Source organism: Capsicum annuum, chromosome 8, assembly GCF_002878395.1.
Source record: "Capsicum annuum cultivar UCD-10X-F1 chromosome 8, UCD10Xv1.1, whole genome shotgun sequence".
NCBI lineage: Eukaryota > Viridiplantae > Streptophyta > Magnoliopsida > Solanales > Solanaceae > Capsicum > Capsicum annuum.
Genome location: NC_061118.1, coordinates 170,133,573 through 170,153,842, shown reverse-complemented (window position 1 = coordinate 170,153,842; position 20,270 = coordinate 170,133,573). Strand labels below are relative to the sequence as shown.

Genomic DNA, 20,270 nt, shown 5'->3' with positions numbered 1-20,270 from the left:
TAAGGGAAAAAAAGATAAATGGAACAAGCAGTAAGAATACTGATATCATTGCTTTTCATTGCTCTCATATGTGTTTTATCCGCAAGTTTAATCGGGATAATATACATGTACCAATAGATCATACAATATTCACCAAGAGACTATAAGTCCAATTCAAAGACCAACATCAGGGAATCAAAAAGTAGCAGTTAAGAACCGATTGTCCAGAATAATCGGTTGTCCGAGGATAAGGTATCACTAATCATCCACAATTCAAGAAAAATTACCAAAATCACATGAATGACCTACCAGTTTTCTCCTTACATTTTTCTAACTCTGAGCTCCACTAGTGTGTAAAGAACCACCCTTAAGAGATGCTCTAGCTTTATTGTCAATCTCACGCATCTGCTTGAACCTTGAATCTGTCTCCCAATGGTCAACTAACTTTTGCCAATTTTTAGGTAGAATTCATCTAGGCCTCTTGTTTTTTTTCGAGCTTTTGATAGCAAGCCAGTAAGTAGGCGCCTAGCTTTTAACTTAAAGTTTTCTTTAATCTGGGCTTCATGTTCTGGACGCCAAAAACACTTTCTCTGTAATGACAAGATAAACTAAGATGAATATTTTTTTGCTAATGAAACACTTTTTCTGTAATGACTTGATAAACTTAAATAAATTAATCCTACCTCATTGACATAGAGATATTGTTCCCAATAGACCCTCGGATTAAATAAAGCAAGAACAAGTTGATTCAAACTTATGAAAAACAAAAACAGATGAGATTTAAGTTATCAAACTTAACAGAGCTAACAAATAATCCCAAACCACACAATCAGATTTTTAGTGGTTAAATTGCCGAGTACATTGGACAGAAAGGGGTAATATCATGGCATCAATAAGGCTCTATATTCGTAATTATCATCTTCCCTCGATTTCTTCTCACAGCATTGCACACTGCAGATTGTTAACACTATTGGCAATTACAGAAGCATTTGACAATTTTCTGACCGCGGATTCGGTGCATCTGCAAAGTTATTTAATGATCACGAGAAGAAGATTAGTAGTAATGACGTTGAAGATCGAAAAAATTTTTCAAAGAAAAGTGAAGTCGATGTGACATCAAAACAACAACTCATAAGTGATCATGTTAAATAGACTAATAACAATAAGATTCACAAGAAGCAATTGGCAGCTTTTATGAACTGGTTGGCTAAGAAAAATAAGAAAGGGAAATCAATACAGAATTAAGAGAAGATCAAATTGGATGGCAATACAGATACATCTGATGAAAATGAACTCTTGCTACCTGTTCCTCCTGAAGCTGTACCTATACATGAGCTCGTTGACTGCCACGTGGTACCACCAGAGCAAAAATAGGAGAGAATATTTGATCGGAAAGCTTCATTGTAGAGGTTATCGAGTAGCAAAAGCAAATACAATAAGCAGTTCGAGAGGCAAACTTCGTTACAAAGGCTTTCGAGTTAGGGAAGTACTAGCTATGCGGGGAGTTTGTTTTCGGGAACAATAGTGGATGGAAACTGGCTATGTACTGGAGTTAAGGATAAGAAGACGTCGACGACAAGAGAGGAAGTAGAGGAAGAAGTGGTGGTGCAGGAGGCAAAGGTGGAGAGATTGTAAATTTGGCAGGAACATTTGCTATCTATGCACTGGTCTCAGCTTTTACGATGGTTTTTGTGAGGCTTTGGGTTCCAGAAACCAAAGGAAAAACACTGGAAGAAATTCAGTTGTCCTTCAGATGATACAAAAAGAAATTATAGCAAAACGATTAAAGGAACAAGTGATGCAATACTGATTATTTTATTCCACGTTTATCATGTACCACTATATATTGTCTTATCCAAGAAGTTCTTCTCATGTATTGCTAATGCTAGTGGAGTATATATCGATCTGTATATATTTTTCTTAAGATAACAATTTCAAATTCTGAACCCCAAATTACATAATAACTAATATTACAGAGAAAAGACGAAGTTTTTTTCTTTTCCATAGATAAAAAGTAACATTCTTCCAGATAAGCGACAACAATAGTTCAACATTTAGGCCATCATTATTACTAACAGTCAATGCAAACTAGAAAGGGCATACTATATTAATAAACAGGTAAGCACATCCAAATAAAGACGTAATCCTAGCACGCTGCACAACAATGTCTTTTAGCAGCCTTGTTTCTGCCAGATGTATCATAAGCTGAAAACTAATAGATGAGATTACATAGTAAGAAGGTAAAAAGAAGGGGATGATATATTAGACACAGAATGGAGAAGGTAATAAGAAGCTGCACACTACAAATTTCTTTTGTTTTTGAACTTTTTTGATAAATCAGTAAGGAAAAGAAGAGCACAGAAATAAATATCCCCTGAATCCTAAAAGAATCTGGTTCCTGAGATTGTCTGGCATCTCGTTCCAACTCGTGACAGCACACCTATAAAGATCTTGAATGATTTGAGAAAGGATCCTCACAGCAGCATCCGGATTAAAACTGTATTTCGAAATTTAAACATTTATAGGTTAAAGCTAAAACAATTATGAGATATTTATAAACCAAATACATTTTGTAAAAACCATACCCATAGCCGTCAGGCTCTATGATGAGTTTGTTGCGCATGTCCCTCATGCCAGCTTGTGAATGAACCTGACCATGTGTAATAGACTGGTCTATGGTAGGAATTTCAGGTTGCCTCAAAGCGGAAGACTTGATATCCCAATCTGTGGAGTAGATACTGTTAAAGGTTACGAGTTACCAGGGTTAAGAGTAACTGTATGCGAGGCACTAGATGTCTGCTGCTGGATTACGCGAGGCAATTGACTAAATGCATGTGAGGTAGCATGACTAGATGTGGGCCTCATCGTAGGCATATGCGGAGGCTGCTGAGTATATGCTAAGGGTGCAACTCGTGATGGATGAGATAGTGTGGAGTCTGATCTAATATGTGTACCTGTCGATCGCCTGTTGATCATACTAGCCTTCTTTAATTTCTTTTTGGGAGCATTAGCAGTACCCTTATCCTTATCGCCTTCTACCATCTACATAAATTTTCATATAATATCTTCAAGTAAACCATAACACCGTAAATGTACACATTCTTACCATATAACCGTATGCGAGGAAAGCCAAACCTATGACATACGTATGGTGTAACACATGTAACATCAATGAAAGATAAAAAACAAACCTGAAAACTATCAATGCGCACTCAGACGTAGACACATCAGTTTATTTTGAGAAACATACCAATCAGAGATTAAAGTAGCAAGTTTCACTTCAAGAACTCCAAATAAAACTTAAAATGAGAATAACATTAAATCAAACCAATAATTCTCAGCTAAAAGTAGAAATAGAGTAAAAAAAAACTACATCGATCAAATTAGGGAAAAAAAGAATAAACTAAATCAAACAAAGAAACAAAAAACTGCAGATGTATTATTTCAAATTATCATTCTGCCTTGTCGTCATCCTCCTCTTCTGACCCCCTCCTTCTTCTTCTGACCATTCTTTCTCTTCTGACCATTCTTCCTCGTCTAACTAATTTTCCTCATCTACTCTTTTATTTTCATCATTTGATTCATTCATCTCTTCATTTGCTGCCAATTCTACTTCTTCTATATCAACCTCTTCCAATATGTGTTTAGGATACTCTAAATTATCTTCTAAGTCAACATCCACTGGTTGATGAACACATGATATGTCATCAGCTTGGTATGCAACATCTAACACATTTTCAACTTCCACTCAACCCATAAACTTGATTTTGATTATCGCCCACCAATTCGATTTATCTGGACGCAAGGGATAAGGAGCATAATACACTTGCTTAGCATTATGAGCAATAATGAAAGGATCGTACGGCCCATACTCCCTTGTGTGTCTTACTTCAATGATATTATATTGTTTGATTACCCTCATTCCTCTATTTGGGGTAGGGTCGAACCACTTGCATCTAAACAATACAATTTTTTTTTCGGCCGACCAGAGTACTCCATTTCTAAAATCTCCTAAAGTACCCCATAATAATCAAACCCATTTTGATCTCCATCATCACCTTTTACCCAAACTCCGCTATTATTAAATTTTTTTATGTTTGGAGAATTCTTTGGTATTGAATTTAAAACCATTCACTGGATACTTTTCCATAAAATAGACCTTAATGGGTCCCCAAGATAAATCCTTCAAGAAATGATCAAACTGACCATTTCTTGTATTATAAACCTAAAAATATTCGAGAGCAGAAAATTAGCATTAATCAAATGTGGACTTTCTAATAATTATAGCATTATGAAAAAAATGCAAAACTCACATAATCTTTAAATCATGTTGAAAAATAGTCAAACACTTTATCATTGCCATACAACTGCACAAAGTAGCTGTCAAAGAAGATGGAAATTAAGTAAGTTGCTTTGTCTTCTAATTGAATATGTAATACAAAATAATAACAACTTACTCAAGAAATGGTTTAACTTGAGGGAAATTCAACAATACATGTATTGATGCAGACTTAAACTCCATTGAACTAAGATGCCTCCGTGTACGATTTTTTGAACCTTCGCCAGGTTGATTCAAGATTGATAACGGCTCTCTAGCAACCTCACCGCCATCGTCGTGATGATTGGGCCTATTTCTTGAACATGGAACATCACTTGTAAAGTAATACGAACAGAAATTGGCCGTTTCCCTAGCAAGATAGGCTTCGCACATTGAGCCTTCAATTCTATGTTGTTGCTTGATACTTCATTTATTCTTGCTAATAATCCTATATAATATTATATTATGATAATTTTTAAACAAACATTAATGAAGAGGAATATATTAAGATTTACAATAGTTACCTCTCAAATTGATACATCCATCGAGCTTGAACCGGACCTCCAAGACGAGCTTCATGCACAAGATGCATAGGAAGATTTTCCATCACATCCCAAAATCCAGGTGGAAGAATCTTCTCTAGCATATTCATAATTATAGGAATATTTCGTTCCATCCGAATCAGGTTCTCTTCCGTCAATGTGCTGGAACACAAGTCTTTGAAAAACAAACTAATTTCAGTCATGGGTTTCCAGATTCTTTCAGGCAAGCTGCTAAATGCTATGGGGAGTAACGTTTCCATGAAAACATGACAATCATGACTCTTCATACCAAATAACTTTTCGTGCTCCATATCAACACGCTTCAACAAATTTGAAGCATGACCCGCAGGCATTTTCAGTTGCTCAAACCATTCACATATCTTACGTTTTTGGTCCATTGTAAGTGAATAATTACTGTGTTGAATAAATTATCAAAGTAATTTTTTTCAATATGCATGGGATCAAGATTAGGTCGAAGAAGATGATCCTTCCAATATGATAATTCCTAAAATATACTCTGTTTTGTCTAATTATGTGCAACACCATACCCATCAAATTTGTACGGTTGTTCTTCTGTAACCTTTGGAAAGTGTTGAACCCACTCCCAAATATGTTCCCCCTTATAGATTGGAGGTGGACAGTCTCGATCAACCATATTCTTTCTAAATGCATTTTTCATATTCCTAAACTCATAATCCATGGGCAAAAACCGACGGTGACAATCAAACCAGCAATTTTTTGGGCCATGTTTCAAAGCGAATGATTTAGTATTTTCCATACAATAAGGACATGCTAACTCGCCAGCTGTCATCCACCCAGACAACATTTCGTAAGCAGAAAAATCACTAATAGTCCACATTAAGACAGCCCGCAAATTAAAATTTTGCTTAAGCGACACATCAAATGTTTCAACCCCTTCAATCCACAATTGATTCAACTCATCAATCAAAGGTCGCAAGTATACATCAATCATGATTTTTGGATTACGCGGGCGAGGAATAATACAATTGAGAAATATATAAGGACTGGTCATGCACATATCAGGTGGAAGTTTATATGGTATCAAATATACAGGCCAACAAGAATATGGTGTAGCAGAAACAGAGTATGGAGTGAATCCATCCGAATATAAACCCAACTAATGTTCCGTGGTTCGTCTGCAAACTCTGGATATTTTATATCAAAATGCTTCCAGGCCTTTCCATCAGATGGAGACACATAACACCAGGTGGTCTTCTATTTTCATGATGTCATCTCATGTGAAGAGCTGACCTATTTGATACATATAACCTCTTTAGACTTGGTATAAGAGGTAAGTAATGCATCGCCTTCACAGCAACTTTCTTTCTGCTAGGAGCTTTTTTAAAATAGGCTCTTTGACAAAACTTACAAGATTCTAGATTAATGTCATCCTTGTAGTATAACATGCAGCCGTTTTCACAACAATCGATTCTCATCGACAACAATCCTAACTTTGACACCAACCTCTTTGCCTTGTAGAAATTATTAGGTATCTCTAGATTCGGTTCAACTAATTTATGCATAAGGTCAATCGCAGCATCCATTGCCCCTTGAGGAATATTTCAATCTGATTTGATACTTAATAACCTAACAGCAATAGACAATTGAGAGTGTGGACTCCCCTCATATAGAGGCCGACTAGAAGCTTCCAACTGTTCAAATAAAGGTTTTGATTCATCATTGGGAGCTTCTTCAACAAGATCACCAGATTCAAAATCAGAATGCATCCCATACGCATCTCGAATCATGTCGTGCATTCTATAATTTTGGACATCAGGTTCCACCGCCCCACAACTTTCACCAGCAACATAGTGTTGAGATGTGACAAAACTATTATCATCTTCTCCATGACTAGTCCATATTGTATAATCTTCTTTAAACCTATTTCGATAGAGATGAAGCTTAACAATATCAGGTTTTTCATAATTCCCACATTTACATTTACTACAAGGACACTTAACCAAGCCATCAAGTCGAAAAGGTTCCAGTGTCATTGCATAGTCCACAAAACCATCGACACCGGATATAAATTCAGGCATCAACCCCATACGACCAACATTAGTCATATTATACATCTAACTACGATCCATCTATACAAAATCACATAATAAAAATTGTTAAACTCTAAATTAAGAAAGAGAACTTTATAACAAATCAAGAATTTGCATAAGTAGGACTTTAGGTCAGTTAAAATAACACAAAAACAAATATCACAAACTAATGATTTGCACAAGTTTTAGAAGCATACAAATCAAGAGAAAAAAAGGTTCTTCTCACCACTCATCAAAGAAGCTACAGATTACGAACAAGAATACTAAATCAAATATTCAAATCACCAACAGCAAGCAAAAAACTTATCCAAAACTACAGGGGTGCATAACAAATAAATAAGGACTGACTGCTACTATATTTAGATACAACCCGGCACTACCTGGAAGTATTAGACTTAGATACAATATCTTACCATTACTTACAATTATCAGGCACATCATTTCAACCATATTAATTAATACTATTTCGCACATATAAGTCTTTCTCACACAAATCACAAGACCCTAAAATAACTACCATACACGAGTTGAAGAAATTTTACTACCATGAAGATATACTTTACTGCATTCTTCTAGGCACTGATTTACGAAATTTGCTTCTACTTGGACAATCAAAGATAGAAGAGAGTTGGGCAGAGCAAGTATTATTCCTAGATAATAGGGGGAAATGGGTTGGTAAAACATATACTTGACTAGTGGGAGTAATGAACAGAAAAAAAAGCCAAATCACGAACACTATATGCATGTTTGAAAGTACAATAATGCCAAGGAGGATACTAAAGGAAAAGTGAGACCCCAGTTACCATGTTATACAGGTCTTAGCATAATATGAAACCAAATTAGAGCTAGAAATATGTGGATTCAGCAAAGAGTTGCTACTACTAAACCAAAAGGTTTCGAGTCTACATAGTTCAGTTCCCTCTGTTTCATTGCAAGTTACCTTATTCAATTAGTAGTGATGTAAACTCCAGCTTTACAAGCTAATATGGATGGACAATAAAGAGGATGATAAACGAGACAGATCAAGCAAGTTACCCAATTACCACATACAATCAAAGAGATTGGGAAAAAAATCACAAAGCGACCAGAAAAAAATTGCATTAAAGAGCAACATCACAGACTTTCTACTCCTGCATAATATCTCATATTAGCATCAGTAAGATGATAATCTGTCTACTTCATTAACAAATCATAAAAGGGTTACTTAATAACCCACCTACAACAGTGAAATAATAACCCATAAAATAATTTTCTTGAATTATGAAAATTATATACTAGACACCGGGAATTCATATAGGTGACCTAAACTTGCTTGGATTGAGGCATAGTTATTGTAATGAATACCAGCGTTATCAGTTTCTATTCTATAGATAAATAAGAAAAAAAATTACAGCCTTACTTTGAATGAGAGAGTTGGGAGAGAGATCTTTGGATTTGGGGGAGATAGCGTTTGGATGAGAGAGTTGGGAGAGAGATCTTTGGGTTTGAGGGAGAGCGTTTTCCAGAGAGATTTTGAAAGAGGGGCGGCTTTTTGAGGGAGCTGACCCTTTATGGATTTAATTTTCAATGATAAATATTTAAGAAATTAAGTAAATATATATATATATTGATGTTAATACTTAATAAAATGGTCACATGTAATTATTTTTAGTACTAAATATTAGTTTTTGATAATAAATAGTAATTTATTAAAACTGTAGCGATTTCATGAGGTCGCAACGTATAAAATTTTACTACCCGCTTTATTTTATATTGGCGCTAACTTTTTCCGCATTTTTTTTTATCTTTTGATGTTCCTAATATTGTGTTGCTGAAATTTTTTTATCATTTACCGACCTCATGAGGTCTCTTAACAGAAAAAAAGTAAAAAATAAAAAGTTGAGGGGATAAGCGACCTCGTGAGGTCTCTTATTTTCGACCTATTTTTGAGTCTTTTTTTGGGTCTCTTGTTAGAGCTTTTTTTAGTTGTGTAAGATAGAGACTAATGGATTTGCATATAAGATTGATGGAGATGTTTATTTTTCTGTTGATAATTTTCCGGAGTATGATCGTGGATTATTTTTCTGTTTGATTCGAGAAAGAAAAATCCTGCTGATTTTGCCTTGTGGAAGGCTGCGAAGCCTGGTGAACCAAGTTGGGACAGTCCATGGGGTCGTGGAATTAAGACCGGGTTGGCATATATATAGAGTGCCGCGCGCACTATCTAACACATTCGTTTGATATACATGGTGGTGGTGGAATGGACTTAATTTTCCCTCACCGCGAAAACGAGATTGCCCAGAGTAGTGCTGCTTGTGGCCCTGAGAGTCATATTAGTTACTGGATGCATAATGGTTACGTTACTAATAATGGTGAGAAGATGTCTAAAGCACTAGGCAATTTCGTCACTATAGGTGATGTTACTCGTTTGTACCATCCACTGCTTCAGACTCTGTGTTCTACATTTATCAAACTTTATATGATTGTGAACAAGCCATGTCGTCTTCATCATAAGTCTTACTAAACGAGCAAGTGGCTGCGCGTGTTAAGACTGAAGCACGAAAATTGCATCAAAGTGCTGCGTAATGTGTTGGAGACTCAACTTGCTGATGATTTGCATACTGCTGAAATGATAAATGCTGTTGCTCTTCAGAAAGCCCTTAACTTATGAATACTTATTCGAAAGAGCTGAAGAAAGAGCCTACAGAACAACAACAACAAGAGCTATTTTTGTCCCTTAATGCGCTCCAAAATGCTCGCTGCTGAGTCAACCTCAGGCGAGGCTGTTCAGCAGCTAAGAAAACAAGCACTAAAAAGAGTTGATCTGACCGAGCTAGGAAGATGTTTTGCGCGCAATAGAGGAAAGAGATTTATTGAGGAAAAGAAGTGATCAAATTAGAATTGATTTATCGTCAAAGGGAATTGGTCTAATGGATGAAAGAACGCAAACAACTTGGAGGCCTTGTAAAAAGACCGAACACAAAACAACTTGGAGGCCTTGAAAAATGGTCGATCAGTAATTTTCTTTCTATGGATTGTTAGAAAATTTTTCTCTTAATTGTCTTCGTTCGTTTTCCTCGATCGATCATATACTTATTATTTGTTAGATGTTATGGCTCTTTAATTGGTTCCTCCTTTTTAACTATGCTAATTTGAGTTGTACTCTTATTGGATGTGATGCCTTTCTTAATCAGGATTGTTGACCATATTTCATATTTTTTTCGTTTTTCTCCTCTAGGGTGGGGACTGTTAGGCTAGTACGAAACATGAAATTGAATTCCAAAATTGAGACTCAATCAAGAATTAGGCAGAGACTGAAATTTCAGTAAGAAAATATGTATATCATGTCGAATGTTTATAATTGACTTCGTTGCCTTGACCTATTTTTTATTTTCTTTTCAAATTTAAGTATTTAGGATTCGAAACTTATATCTTCCTAGATCAGCAAAGGTAATAAATCATTCCCTACCAAAATGCTATCGATTTTTAGGCCTTAAAAGCACTTAACAATTAAAAATATCACAATCATTCCATTTCATTCGAGGTGATCTAGTTGAGCAGTTTGATGATAAGCTCAACCACATTTCTCACCAGATAAGAACAAGAAGAATCAGTAGGAAATTAGGAATCAGGAGTTAGAATTATGTGCAAGATTCTGCTTCATATTTGTTTACGTTTTGTTGGGTACGTACTTCTCTTGTGCCAACTAATCAATTGTTTTTCTTTCTTTGAATGTATAGGTTTTATACAAATTTATGATATGTTTTTATGAAAACATATAAGCTTATGAACCCTAATGTTGTCATTGTCAATTAAAAACAGAGGAAAAAAAATTATTCAAACAAAAATGTAGAAGAAATGTTTTGAGCACACAAATTGCTATTTGCTTCTATATATGTCCTTATGGAACTACAAGTATTCTGGTTATTTCCTCCCATGATAGAACGAAAAAATGTTTCTGTAATAGCAGCAATTTAATTTATATAAAATCGGCAAACGAAAATATAATAGTGAAGCAAAATTGCATTCTACACTTATGTTTTTTTGCTTTTGATAAACGATGTAGAGAATGGAGATGAGGAGGAGAAATATTTGCTAATTTTCGATGGTCAAGAAAAAAGGCGAAGCCCCAAAATTTACAGGCATGAGTTTACGTATCAATTTGTGCGAAAATACCTGTTCGGAATTACTGTTTGGGAATTTGAGGAAAATCCCCAACGCAGAAAATATTTTTTGACCAAATTAAAAGGCCGAGCAAAGCGAGGATGATAGTGCGAGAGAGAATTTCTTCTCAATTCTTTAAACTTAGAACTATTTTTCTAATTTAAGTATAAAAGTTCTGCTCTTTCACTATAATATTATAATCCAATAAGTCACAAATAGACTTTGTTCAAATTTCATTTTCCTCAATTTCCCAATTCAAACCTTTAACGAAAAATCGAACAAATTTCTCTATCATTGTTGAAACTTATGATCACAATAATTAATAAACAAGTTTAAAGTTATTAAATTATACTCCTAAATACTTACTACTCTCACCGCTTAAACTTTCAATGAGAATGTATTTTTCAATTATTCTCCCAATTTTCTTAACCGTACCAACGCAATTATATGTGTTGGTTGAACAATTTGGACTATATCGATCACTTTCAGATAATATTGATTAATAAATACAAATCTTGCTCATTTGCACAATTATATTGTTAATGCTCTTAATTAACCAACCCCCACGGCACGTAATGCAATCAATCGAGATAGGTACATTTTTGTCCATATTTAAGGTACATTTTAAAATTAGCATTTCATTGGAATTGTCTAAATACCTTATATACTAGTTTGAGTAAACACCTAAAAAATAATTCTTTCTGAATATAAGTTTTTTCACGTCATGTCCTAGGATTTATTTATTTCTCTCTCTATACTTTCATAGCCTAATTTCATAAATAAGAGAATGACCCATGATATCGTTTGACTTAAACGAATTGGGGAGCGAAGCAACTTAATTCGGTACCTATCGAGTAAGGTATATATATCGAATATCATATGACATCAAAATTTTTGATATCACAGTTTATATATTATGATATTTGGTATATATTTTTTTAAAAAAGTTAAGTATTTAGTATATGCTATTTGATATTTAAGAAAAAACGAAAATACTGAATATCATAACGAATTATATAATTCTATATAATTAAAATTCATAATATTATTGGAATACTAGCAAATATATAAAATAGTATTATTACATAATTAATTGTTAAGACATTGAGTACGCTATCTTGATTGAAATATTCTTTTGGGATATTGATTAACGAAGAGAATTGCTTGTATCTTTAATTTTGAATATTCTTCATATGTAAGGTATTAATTAGTATATGACATAATTAAGATATTTTTGAAATGCCAAAGTCATAAATCTCTATTATATATATATACGTAAGTTATAAAATCAACCAAACTATAGTAATTACCGATTTGTAGTTCCACATTATATGGAAACCAAATTTAAGATATTGAATCATATATCAAATTAATTTGATATAATATATAATATAAAATCTCTAAAAATCAAAAATCAAAATTATCCTATCAAGTTTTTTAAATATATTATCATATCATATCATGCCGCCGCTACATGCAAGTAGGCAAGACTAAACAATAGATTTGTACATGATAGGAATCAACTATTTTAAGGTCACACTCACATCATTGCCTTTTTGGAACAACCCATCATACTATTTTGAACATTTGTTTTTCTTCTGATCAACATCTAATGAGACATTAAAACACTATTGACTACCCCCAAAATAAAAGATAAAACAGCATGTGCAAAGCAAAAGGTAACCAAAGTATGAGTAAGCCAACATAGCGCTAAAAGTAAATTATATCCTCTTGTCTCTAATTAAAGATAAACGATAGACCATAGTATTGAATAAAAAGCCAACTTTTATTTCAATCATAAACTCTCACTTTCCTTCTTTTTTGGGGGGGTGGGGTGGGGGTGGGGGTTGATTACATATATAAGATATCATTCTGTTTGTTTACAACAACATATTCAATGTATGTATATTTTCACAAAGTGGAATGAAGGTAAAGTATACGACAGTACTTTATGTATTTATACTACTATCTCAGATGTGAGGTCAAACAATTATTTTCTATAGCCCCTGCGTAAAATAAAAACAGATTAGAAAAAGATGTGCTATAAAAGCAAGGAACAATAGGCAATGATTACGCTTTAATTTTGATAATTTGATGTTTGCAGTATATTCAATTTGATGTTTGCAGTATATTCAATCTTAGATCAGATAAGGAGTAAATATTTTGGCTATTACTTTTATTATCGGCAGTGTGATTTTGTTTAATTTTAAGAAGGGAAAAAGCTCAAATATGTCATTGAACTGTTAAAAATGACTTATTTATGTCATCCGTTAAAAGTTGGGCTCATTCATGCCATCGCCGTTATAAAACCGGCTCATCCATGCCATTACTTTTTAACATATGGTTTTTAAAAACAACTTTGCCATGTGGCAGCTTATTAGAGGGCCACGTCATTTTTTATTTTATTTTTTTAATATTTTTTTTATATCCATTAAAAAAATCCACGCAACTTTTTGATCCATTGAAAATTAGTTTGATCTATACTTTTAAAATTGGATTAATTTTTCATGAATATATTCTTAAAACATTCTCGTTCGATTCATTTTTTTGTCATTTTTGACATATTAAGATTGTTTTCATATTTTACCTTTAATATTAATTATTTTTTCTTCAAATTAATTTCAAATACAATAGTAAACATCATTTTTATTAAATATATTATAATAAAATAGTTATTTTAATTGACGGGCAAGTAACTAAAAGGGAACGGAGAGAGTATACACTCCACGCTTTTTATCACTTTATTTTTATTTTTTTTAAAAGATTCACGTTAACTAAAGTTTTTGTCATTTTTCAGTTGAAACTGAAGGGATATATAAACATCAAATATTATTATAATATTATTAATAGTTAGCTTCTCATTTTGCCAACTCTACGCATACTATATATGTCGGTATGTTGTCGCCTTCCTGTTTCTGCAATGATAAATGATGCTGCATAAAGTGTTACGAATAAATGTTGAATACTGAATAGGGGCAGCTCAACTTTTTAGGAGAAAAGACGGCCGCCTAAGACCCCAAAATTTGAGGGGCCTATTTTTTGTTTACTAATAATAAATTACAAATTTTAAGAAATATATTAAATACTATTTATAGAAAAAAGAAAATTTTTATATAAAAAAATAAAATGCAAGGCCTCCGTTTGATTTTTGCCTTAGGCCATAAATTTGCTTGAATTGTCCGATGATGACATTCTATGCTTAGTAAAAAAATAAAAAGTTACTTACATTCGGCTGATAAAATATTTCATGTATGCTAAGACATACTATATGTTTAATTAGAATAGCGTTTGGTTATAAACTTTAGTAGTAGATTTTAAAAAAAAAATCTTTAAATATTTGTTTGATCATGAAAAATTAATCACATTTTAAAAGTATAGATCAAATTAATTTTTAATGGATCAAAAAATTGGGTGGATTCTTTTTAATGGATTAAAAAAAATTAAAAAGAAAATTAATTTTTTTAAAAAATAACGTGGCCCTCTAATAAACTGCCACGTGGCAAGGTTGTTTTTTAAAAATCGGCTGTTAAAAAGTAATGGCATGGATGAGCCAATTTTGTAACGGCGATGGCATAAATAAGCCCAACTTTTAACGGATGACATAAATAAATCATTTCTGATAGTTTAATAGCATATTTGAACCTTTTCGCTTTTAAGAAAAATGAGGAGGGATACGTGTATTAAACAATATTTTTTGGAAAATAAATAAACAACACATATTTTTAGGCATAATTATTTATCCGTTATTAATTTACATTTCTAATTTTTTGTATGTATTATAACATCTACATTACTCAGTCTGGTATGATTGTTTCATATTAAAACTTATAGTGATCCATAACACTACAAATGTCTTCACTATATGAGATGAAATTTGCATTAATAAAATAAACTTTTCCTGTAACTTCTATTCTCATATAATTAGCTTGCGTGAGGCAATTGCTAATTTGCTTAATACAAGAGTTTTAAAGGCTAATAAAACAAAAATGCATGAAGGCGACAGGTGAAAGTGGCACGTATTACTGAAATAGCCATAAACCTGTTTTCCTTTCATTCGTTGACATTGACTAATCTCCTAAACGAGTAAACATCACCTTATTTTAGTGCCCTTTTTTATTTTTCATTATCAACATTCTGTAAATATAATAAGTTGTTGAAACACAAACTTTGACAAGAATGTTCAGCTGGTTACTAATTAATAGTATGAATCTACCTTGCGTAAGGCTTTTTTGTTTGGTAAAAACTCATAAATCGCCGTTTCTATATACTCCCTCCGTTTCGAAATAAATGAATTGTTGAGGTATTTATTGGTGTTTTAAAATAAGTGAATCATTGAATTTTTTTTCAAATTTACCCTTATGATTTGACAATCAATTAACTTTTGAAAAGGCATTACAATATCAACTTTTTCTTTTTTTTGGATAAAAATGGAAAATTGTATTAAAGTTATGTCTTTAATGTTTTTTTCTTAATTTATGTGTCAAAATTCAAAAATTCATTATCAAGGTAGATTAATGGGAGGTGAATGGAGAGTGCCGAATGATACCTGAGTTATTTTTAGTATAAATAACATAAATACAAACACTTTCGGAAGTAATTACATTCTCTCCCACTTTTAAAATTACTTTACTCTCTCCCTATTAATATACATAACATAGCCGACATATACATAGCATTCTGTGTATATGTTGTGATTTTTATAATATGTTTAGAGAGTTTGAATTTTTTATAATATTAGAAACATAAGTTGTGTATTTGTGTAATTTATAGTTATTTTTAAGAGAAGAAATTTGAATTAGCTTAATTCTGTAATCGACTGGTATTTTTACTGCATTTCTACCGACATTGTAATGGTTTGGAAAAATAAAGCGCATGATTTTTCAAAGTCTAAGAGTATTTTATGTGTTATAAATGTATTTACATTATAGTGAATGTCTATCAAGATCTATCAAGATCTACTTTGATATTTATTAGGATTTGAAGCATCCGTCTTTTACTCATACAAGGAGTAAATTTCCCCTATAAATAAAGGAGTTTTGTTCATTGTATTTACAATCTTATGATCTCTCATCTTTAAGAGAAGAAATAAGAATCACTCTTTTTATTCTCTCTGCTCTTCTTATTGTTCTTTATTATAAAATAACACATTATCAGTACTAGACTCTGACAAACAGTATTTCAAGATTAGTAATTCTTTATGTTATCTTTCTTTTGCTACTATTAATATAATTATTATTGGATTTGAGGAAAAATAATTGATTTGAAAATATTTTAAATTTATTCCTCAAAAACAATATTATCAAAAAAGATGATAATATGTTGGGTTCAAGTCCCATCAATTCATGCATAAGACGCTTTTATATGAATAAGATGTTGAGTTTGAATCTCAATACATCATATTGATGATATTATGATGGCTAAAATGGATGTTTAATGAAAAGTCATGAAATTCGACCCATTGAATATGCTTCATTCCATGAAGTGAATGTGGTAGCAATATATGATAAGTCTGAAATATGACAATTTACTTCATTCTTGAGGTGTATGTGGTAACAGTGCATAATATATCTGAAAGAAGACAAGTGATTGAATGCACGAATATACGCGTGGATGGACAATATGATAATGATCATCAAAAGTGATGATATTTTCACAGGCATAGTATGATCATAAGATATGTTAGAAAAAAAAATTCTCTACATCATATGTATGCCTCAATTTGATTTTGTAGTAGCTACCACAATTTGATACGCTTAAGACGTGATTATATTTCATTCCTAGGGAATGAGAAACTTATTAATGCAAATGTGCACTTGACTGTGATGGTGTCACAACGCACCTCCGAATGAGGCAAATAACTGAGAAGAGTTATTTCGAAATCTACTTCTAAAGTAGTAAATCTGAAATTTACTAAAGAAAAAATACATGTTATGGTAAACTTGGAGTTTACTAGAATAAAAGTTCATAAATTGATATGAACGATTGTGACATCTCGAAAATGTGCATGAATTGAAGAACTAAAAGATTCTTCAAGAATTGTTTATGTCGTTTGTTCTCATGATAAGTTGGTTGGACCAACTAATATTGGGATTGGATCCCTTTAAATTTGAAAATTATAAAAGGTGAATAAGGGCTCGTTCATCTATCATATGATATGTTGAAAAGATCCATCAATAAGATGATCACATGTACATTCATTGTCAACGTGCAGTTTGACATTCATAAAGTTGTTTGCTCAATAAAATTGAGTTAAAAACATAATTTTCAGATTGCGCAATCAAGAAAGTTATATTGATGATGATGGTTTGGCATTGAATGCCTTCGATAAATAGCTAAATCATTATTAATGAGGACAAAACTTCATGTATTGGTCTAAAATATGATATATTGCAATAGCATTTGTATGCATTAGACCAATAAATTATGGTTATTTCTTCCCTCTCAATTGGTTCAAGGTCGGGAACCAATTATTTCATCTAATAATTTTGATGTGCGTTATATGATTAATAAATATACCATAATGCACAAAGATAGATTCCTCAAAGAAGTAGAGAATGTATGTTAGTTTTCCTAACATGAGGGGGAGATTATAAGCGCTATAAAATATGTTAGGAATTATCACCATATCCCCATCCAAAAAGATAATTCAAGTCAAATGCTGAAAGCATCTCATATTAAGCGCACGTGCTCTTATTTTGTGTTCCTAAAGGACAAAATCTATGCATGCGTGAATCATGGTAGACTGATCGGTTTCAAATGAAATAGTCCTTGAAAAATAAGGAGCAAATAATCATAATAAGAAGACAAAGCCTACGATATAACACTTCATGAAACCTTATGAGAGGTTCATGTACTTGAAAATAATGAAGTGATGAGATCTCAAAACATTATGTCGCATTGTGAACCGATACTAAATGATATATCATTAATATATTTGACACAATATTGGCGCAATATTGTAAAAGATTATGAGGATCTTAATTCTACGTTAATTTAAGCATGCTGACGTAGAAACATTTATCAAGTGACATGAAAGGATGCATCTTGGTAAGTATTAAACTTATTTGTTTTGCAGTCCAGATATTTGAAGATGTCACTCATGAAATGTTGAATATTGTCACTTGACAAAACTTATGTGTAAAACTTTTAAGGATTCAAAATGCTTGAAGCATATAAAAGTTTATGAGAAACTTATTTATAATCCTTATATTGTATAAGCTTATTGCTTGAATATCATCGGAACTCTTGGAGAGTTTTCAAAGCAATAAATTATTTGTTAAAATTCGAAATATATCGAATTGGATTGGTTATGAAGTAATTTGTTGAAATTCGAAATATATCGAATTGGATTGGTTATAAAGTAATTTGTTGAAATTCGAAATATATCGAATTGGATTGGTTATGAAGTAATTTGTTGAAATTGGAAATATATCGAATTGGATTGATTATGAAGTATCATACCTTAGTGCAATTGGTGCACTTATGTACCTTGCAAATACTACAAGGCCTGTAATATTTTCAGTCAATTTGTTAGTAAGGTATATTTCTGCTCCTACTATGAGACATCAAAATAGGATAAAAAACATAAGCTTGTTTTATTCTAAAGATTGCAGTCCCGAATTTTTTAGTCATACTGATGTTGGGTACTTATCTGACCCGTATAAAGCTCAGTCTCAAATAGGTTATGTGTTCATATATGGTGGTACTGTCATATCTTAGAGATATACAAAGCAGTCTATCGTAGCCACTTCATCGAATCATGCTGAGATAATAACTATTAATGAAGCAAGCCGAGAATGTTTATGCTTGAGGTCCATGATACATCTTATTCGAGAAAAATGTGGTGTGAAATATGATAATCTATCCACAATTTTATACAGAGATAATTCAGCATACATAGCACATCTTAGGGGAGGATTCATAAATGAAGATAGAACGAAACACATTTTGCCAAAGCTTTTCTACATACATAAGCCACAAAAGAATGAATGATATTAACGTGCAACAGATTCATTCAACTGAAAATGTGACTGATTTATTCACCAAATCTTCTTCAATTGCAAAGGTCAAGAATGTTCTCATTAAGGGGAGTTAATACACGCTGTACTCTTTTTTCCTTACGAGGTTTTGTCCCACTGAGTTTTCCTTGTAAGTTTTTTAATGAGGCAGCCGAAATGCGTATTATTAGAGATGTGTACTCTTTTTCCTTCACTAGATTTTTTTTCCTACTGAGTTTTTTCTAGTAAGGTTTTAACGAGGCACATTATCTACCAATTAGACATTTAAGGGGGAGTGTTATAAATGTATTTACATTATAGTGAATGTGTATCAAGATCTACTTTGATATCTATTAGGATTTGAAGCATCCACTTTTTACTCAGATTAGGAATAAATTTTCCCTATAAATAGAGAGATTTTGTTCAATATATTTATAATCTTATGATCTCTAATCTCTCAATAGAATAAATAAGAATCACTCTATCTATTTTCTCACTCTTCTTGTTCTTTATTATGTTATAACACAATGATGATTTTGTTGACATTTAGGAAAGTCAAATGCAGATTGAGATTGCCGTGGGGTGGAATGAAAATTTACCCCGAAGCTTTTATTTCTTCCATCTAATATTACTCGTCCCCTTTTTCTTTTATACCTCATTTAAAAAATTATAAATAAAAATTAATTTTACTAATATAACCTTTACTTCCTTTTTAATTGAGGATTTTTTTTTTTGAAAGTTTACAATTTTTATACTTTGTAAGAAACTAATTTAAGAAAATTGAGAGATATTAAATTAATTTTATTGTGATTTTATAAATTATTAAGTAATTTAAAGTGAGAAATTAATTTAGTGTGGACTTGTTTTACATGTGTGGATTGGAGAGGATTGGGAAACTATAAACTTTTTCACGTCACATTTTCCAATGAGTCATAGTACCACATATATTAGCTTTTGACCAAATACTAGTACTACTTTTTTTTCCATCTCGATTTTCTGTCTTTGAAGTTTGAATAATAGTGCCATCTTTTCACATTTGATTTGACAAAGCAGCTCTCTATACTTTCAACATCTTCCCCCACCCAAAAATCAAACCTTATTCCATCCTTAAGTCCCTTTTGTTGCACTGTTGAAAATGTACCAACACCCCACCATCCACGTTACAAACACAATAGTCCAATATATAATAGTACTTCATTCGTTCTATTTTATGTATTGT

The 20,270-nt window shown here is 32.3% G+C and overlaps 1 protein-coding gene and 1 pseudogene across 6 annotated transcripts; one reads left to right on the top strand and one right to left on the bottom strand.

Moving 5' to 3' along the window:
* Positions 1–2,221: 2,221 nt before the first annotated feature.
* Positions 2,222–8,495, bottom strand: LOC107840432. 6 transcript variants are annotated; one of them, XR_007043812.1, is made up of 6 exons: positions 8,311–8,491; positions 4,822–6,741; positions 4,437–4,745; positions 2,934–3,021; positions 2,565–2,703; positions 2,222–2,476 (listed from the first exon to the last, which is right to left on the bottom strand). XR_007043812.1 is itself a non-coding variant. In XM_047395169.1 (6 exons), the coding sequence occupies exons 4-6, from the start codon at positions 3,019–3,021 to the stop codon at positions 2,317–2,319; spliced, it is 387 nt and encodes a 128-aa protein (XP_047251125.1). In that variant the 5' UTR covers positions 4,437–4,745; positions 4,822–5,014; positions 8,311–8,490; the 3' UTR covers positions 2,222–2,316. The 6 variants fall into 6 exon arrangements, 4 of the variants coding, with proteins under 4 accessions (XP_047251125.1, XP_016539777.1, XP_047251123.1 ...); XM_047395169.1 differs by having other exon boundaries at positions 4,822–5,014; positions 8,311–8,490; XM_016684291.2 differs by lacking the exons at positions 4,437–4,745; positions 4,822–6,741 and having other exon boundaries at positions 8,311–8,489.
* Positions 8,496–8,520: 25 nt separating this feature from the next.
* Positions 8,521–9,961, top strand: LOC124886717 (annotated as a pseudogene).
* Positions 9,962–20,270: the final 10,309 nt, after the last annotated feature.

Bases quoted from the DNA above. Each gene is read 5' to 3' on its own strand.
- LOC107840432 (XM_047395167.1), bottom strand. From the start codon at position 5,237: ATGGACCAAAAACGTAAGATATGTGAATGGTTTGAGCAACTGAAAATG. The intron at 4,668-4,821 runs GTAACTATTGTA...CTATCTTGCTAG, and splicing joins TGGATGTATCAATTTGAGAG to GGAAACGGCCAATTTCTGTT. The intron at 4,360-4,436 runs GTAAGTTGTTAT...CTTCTTTGACAG, and splicing joins CAAGTTAAACCATTTCTTGA to CTACTTTGTGCAGTTGTATG.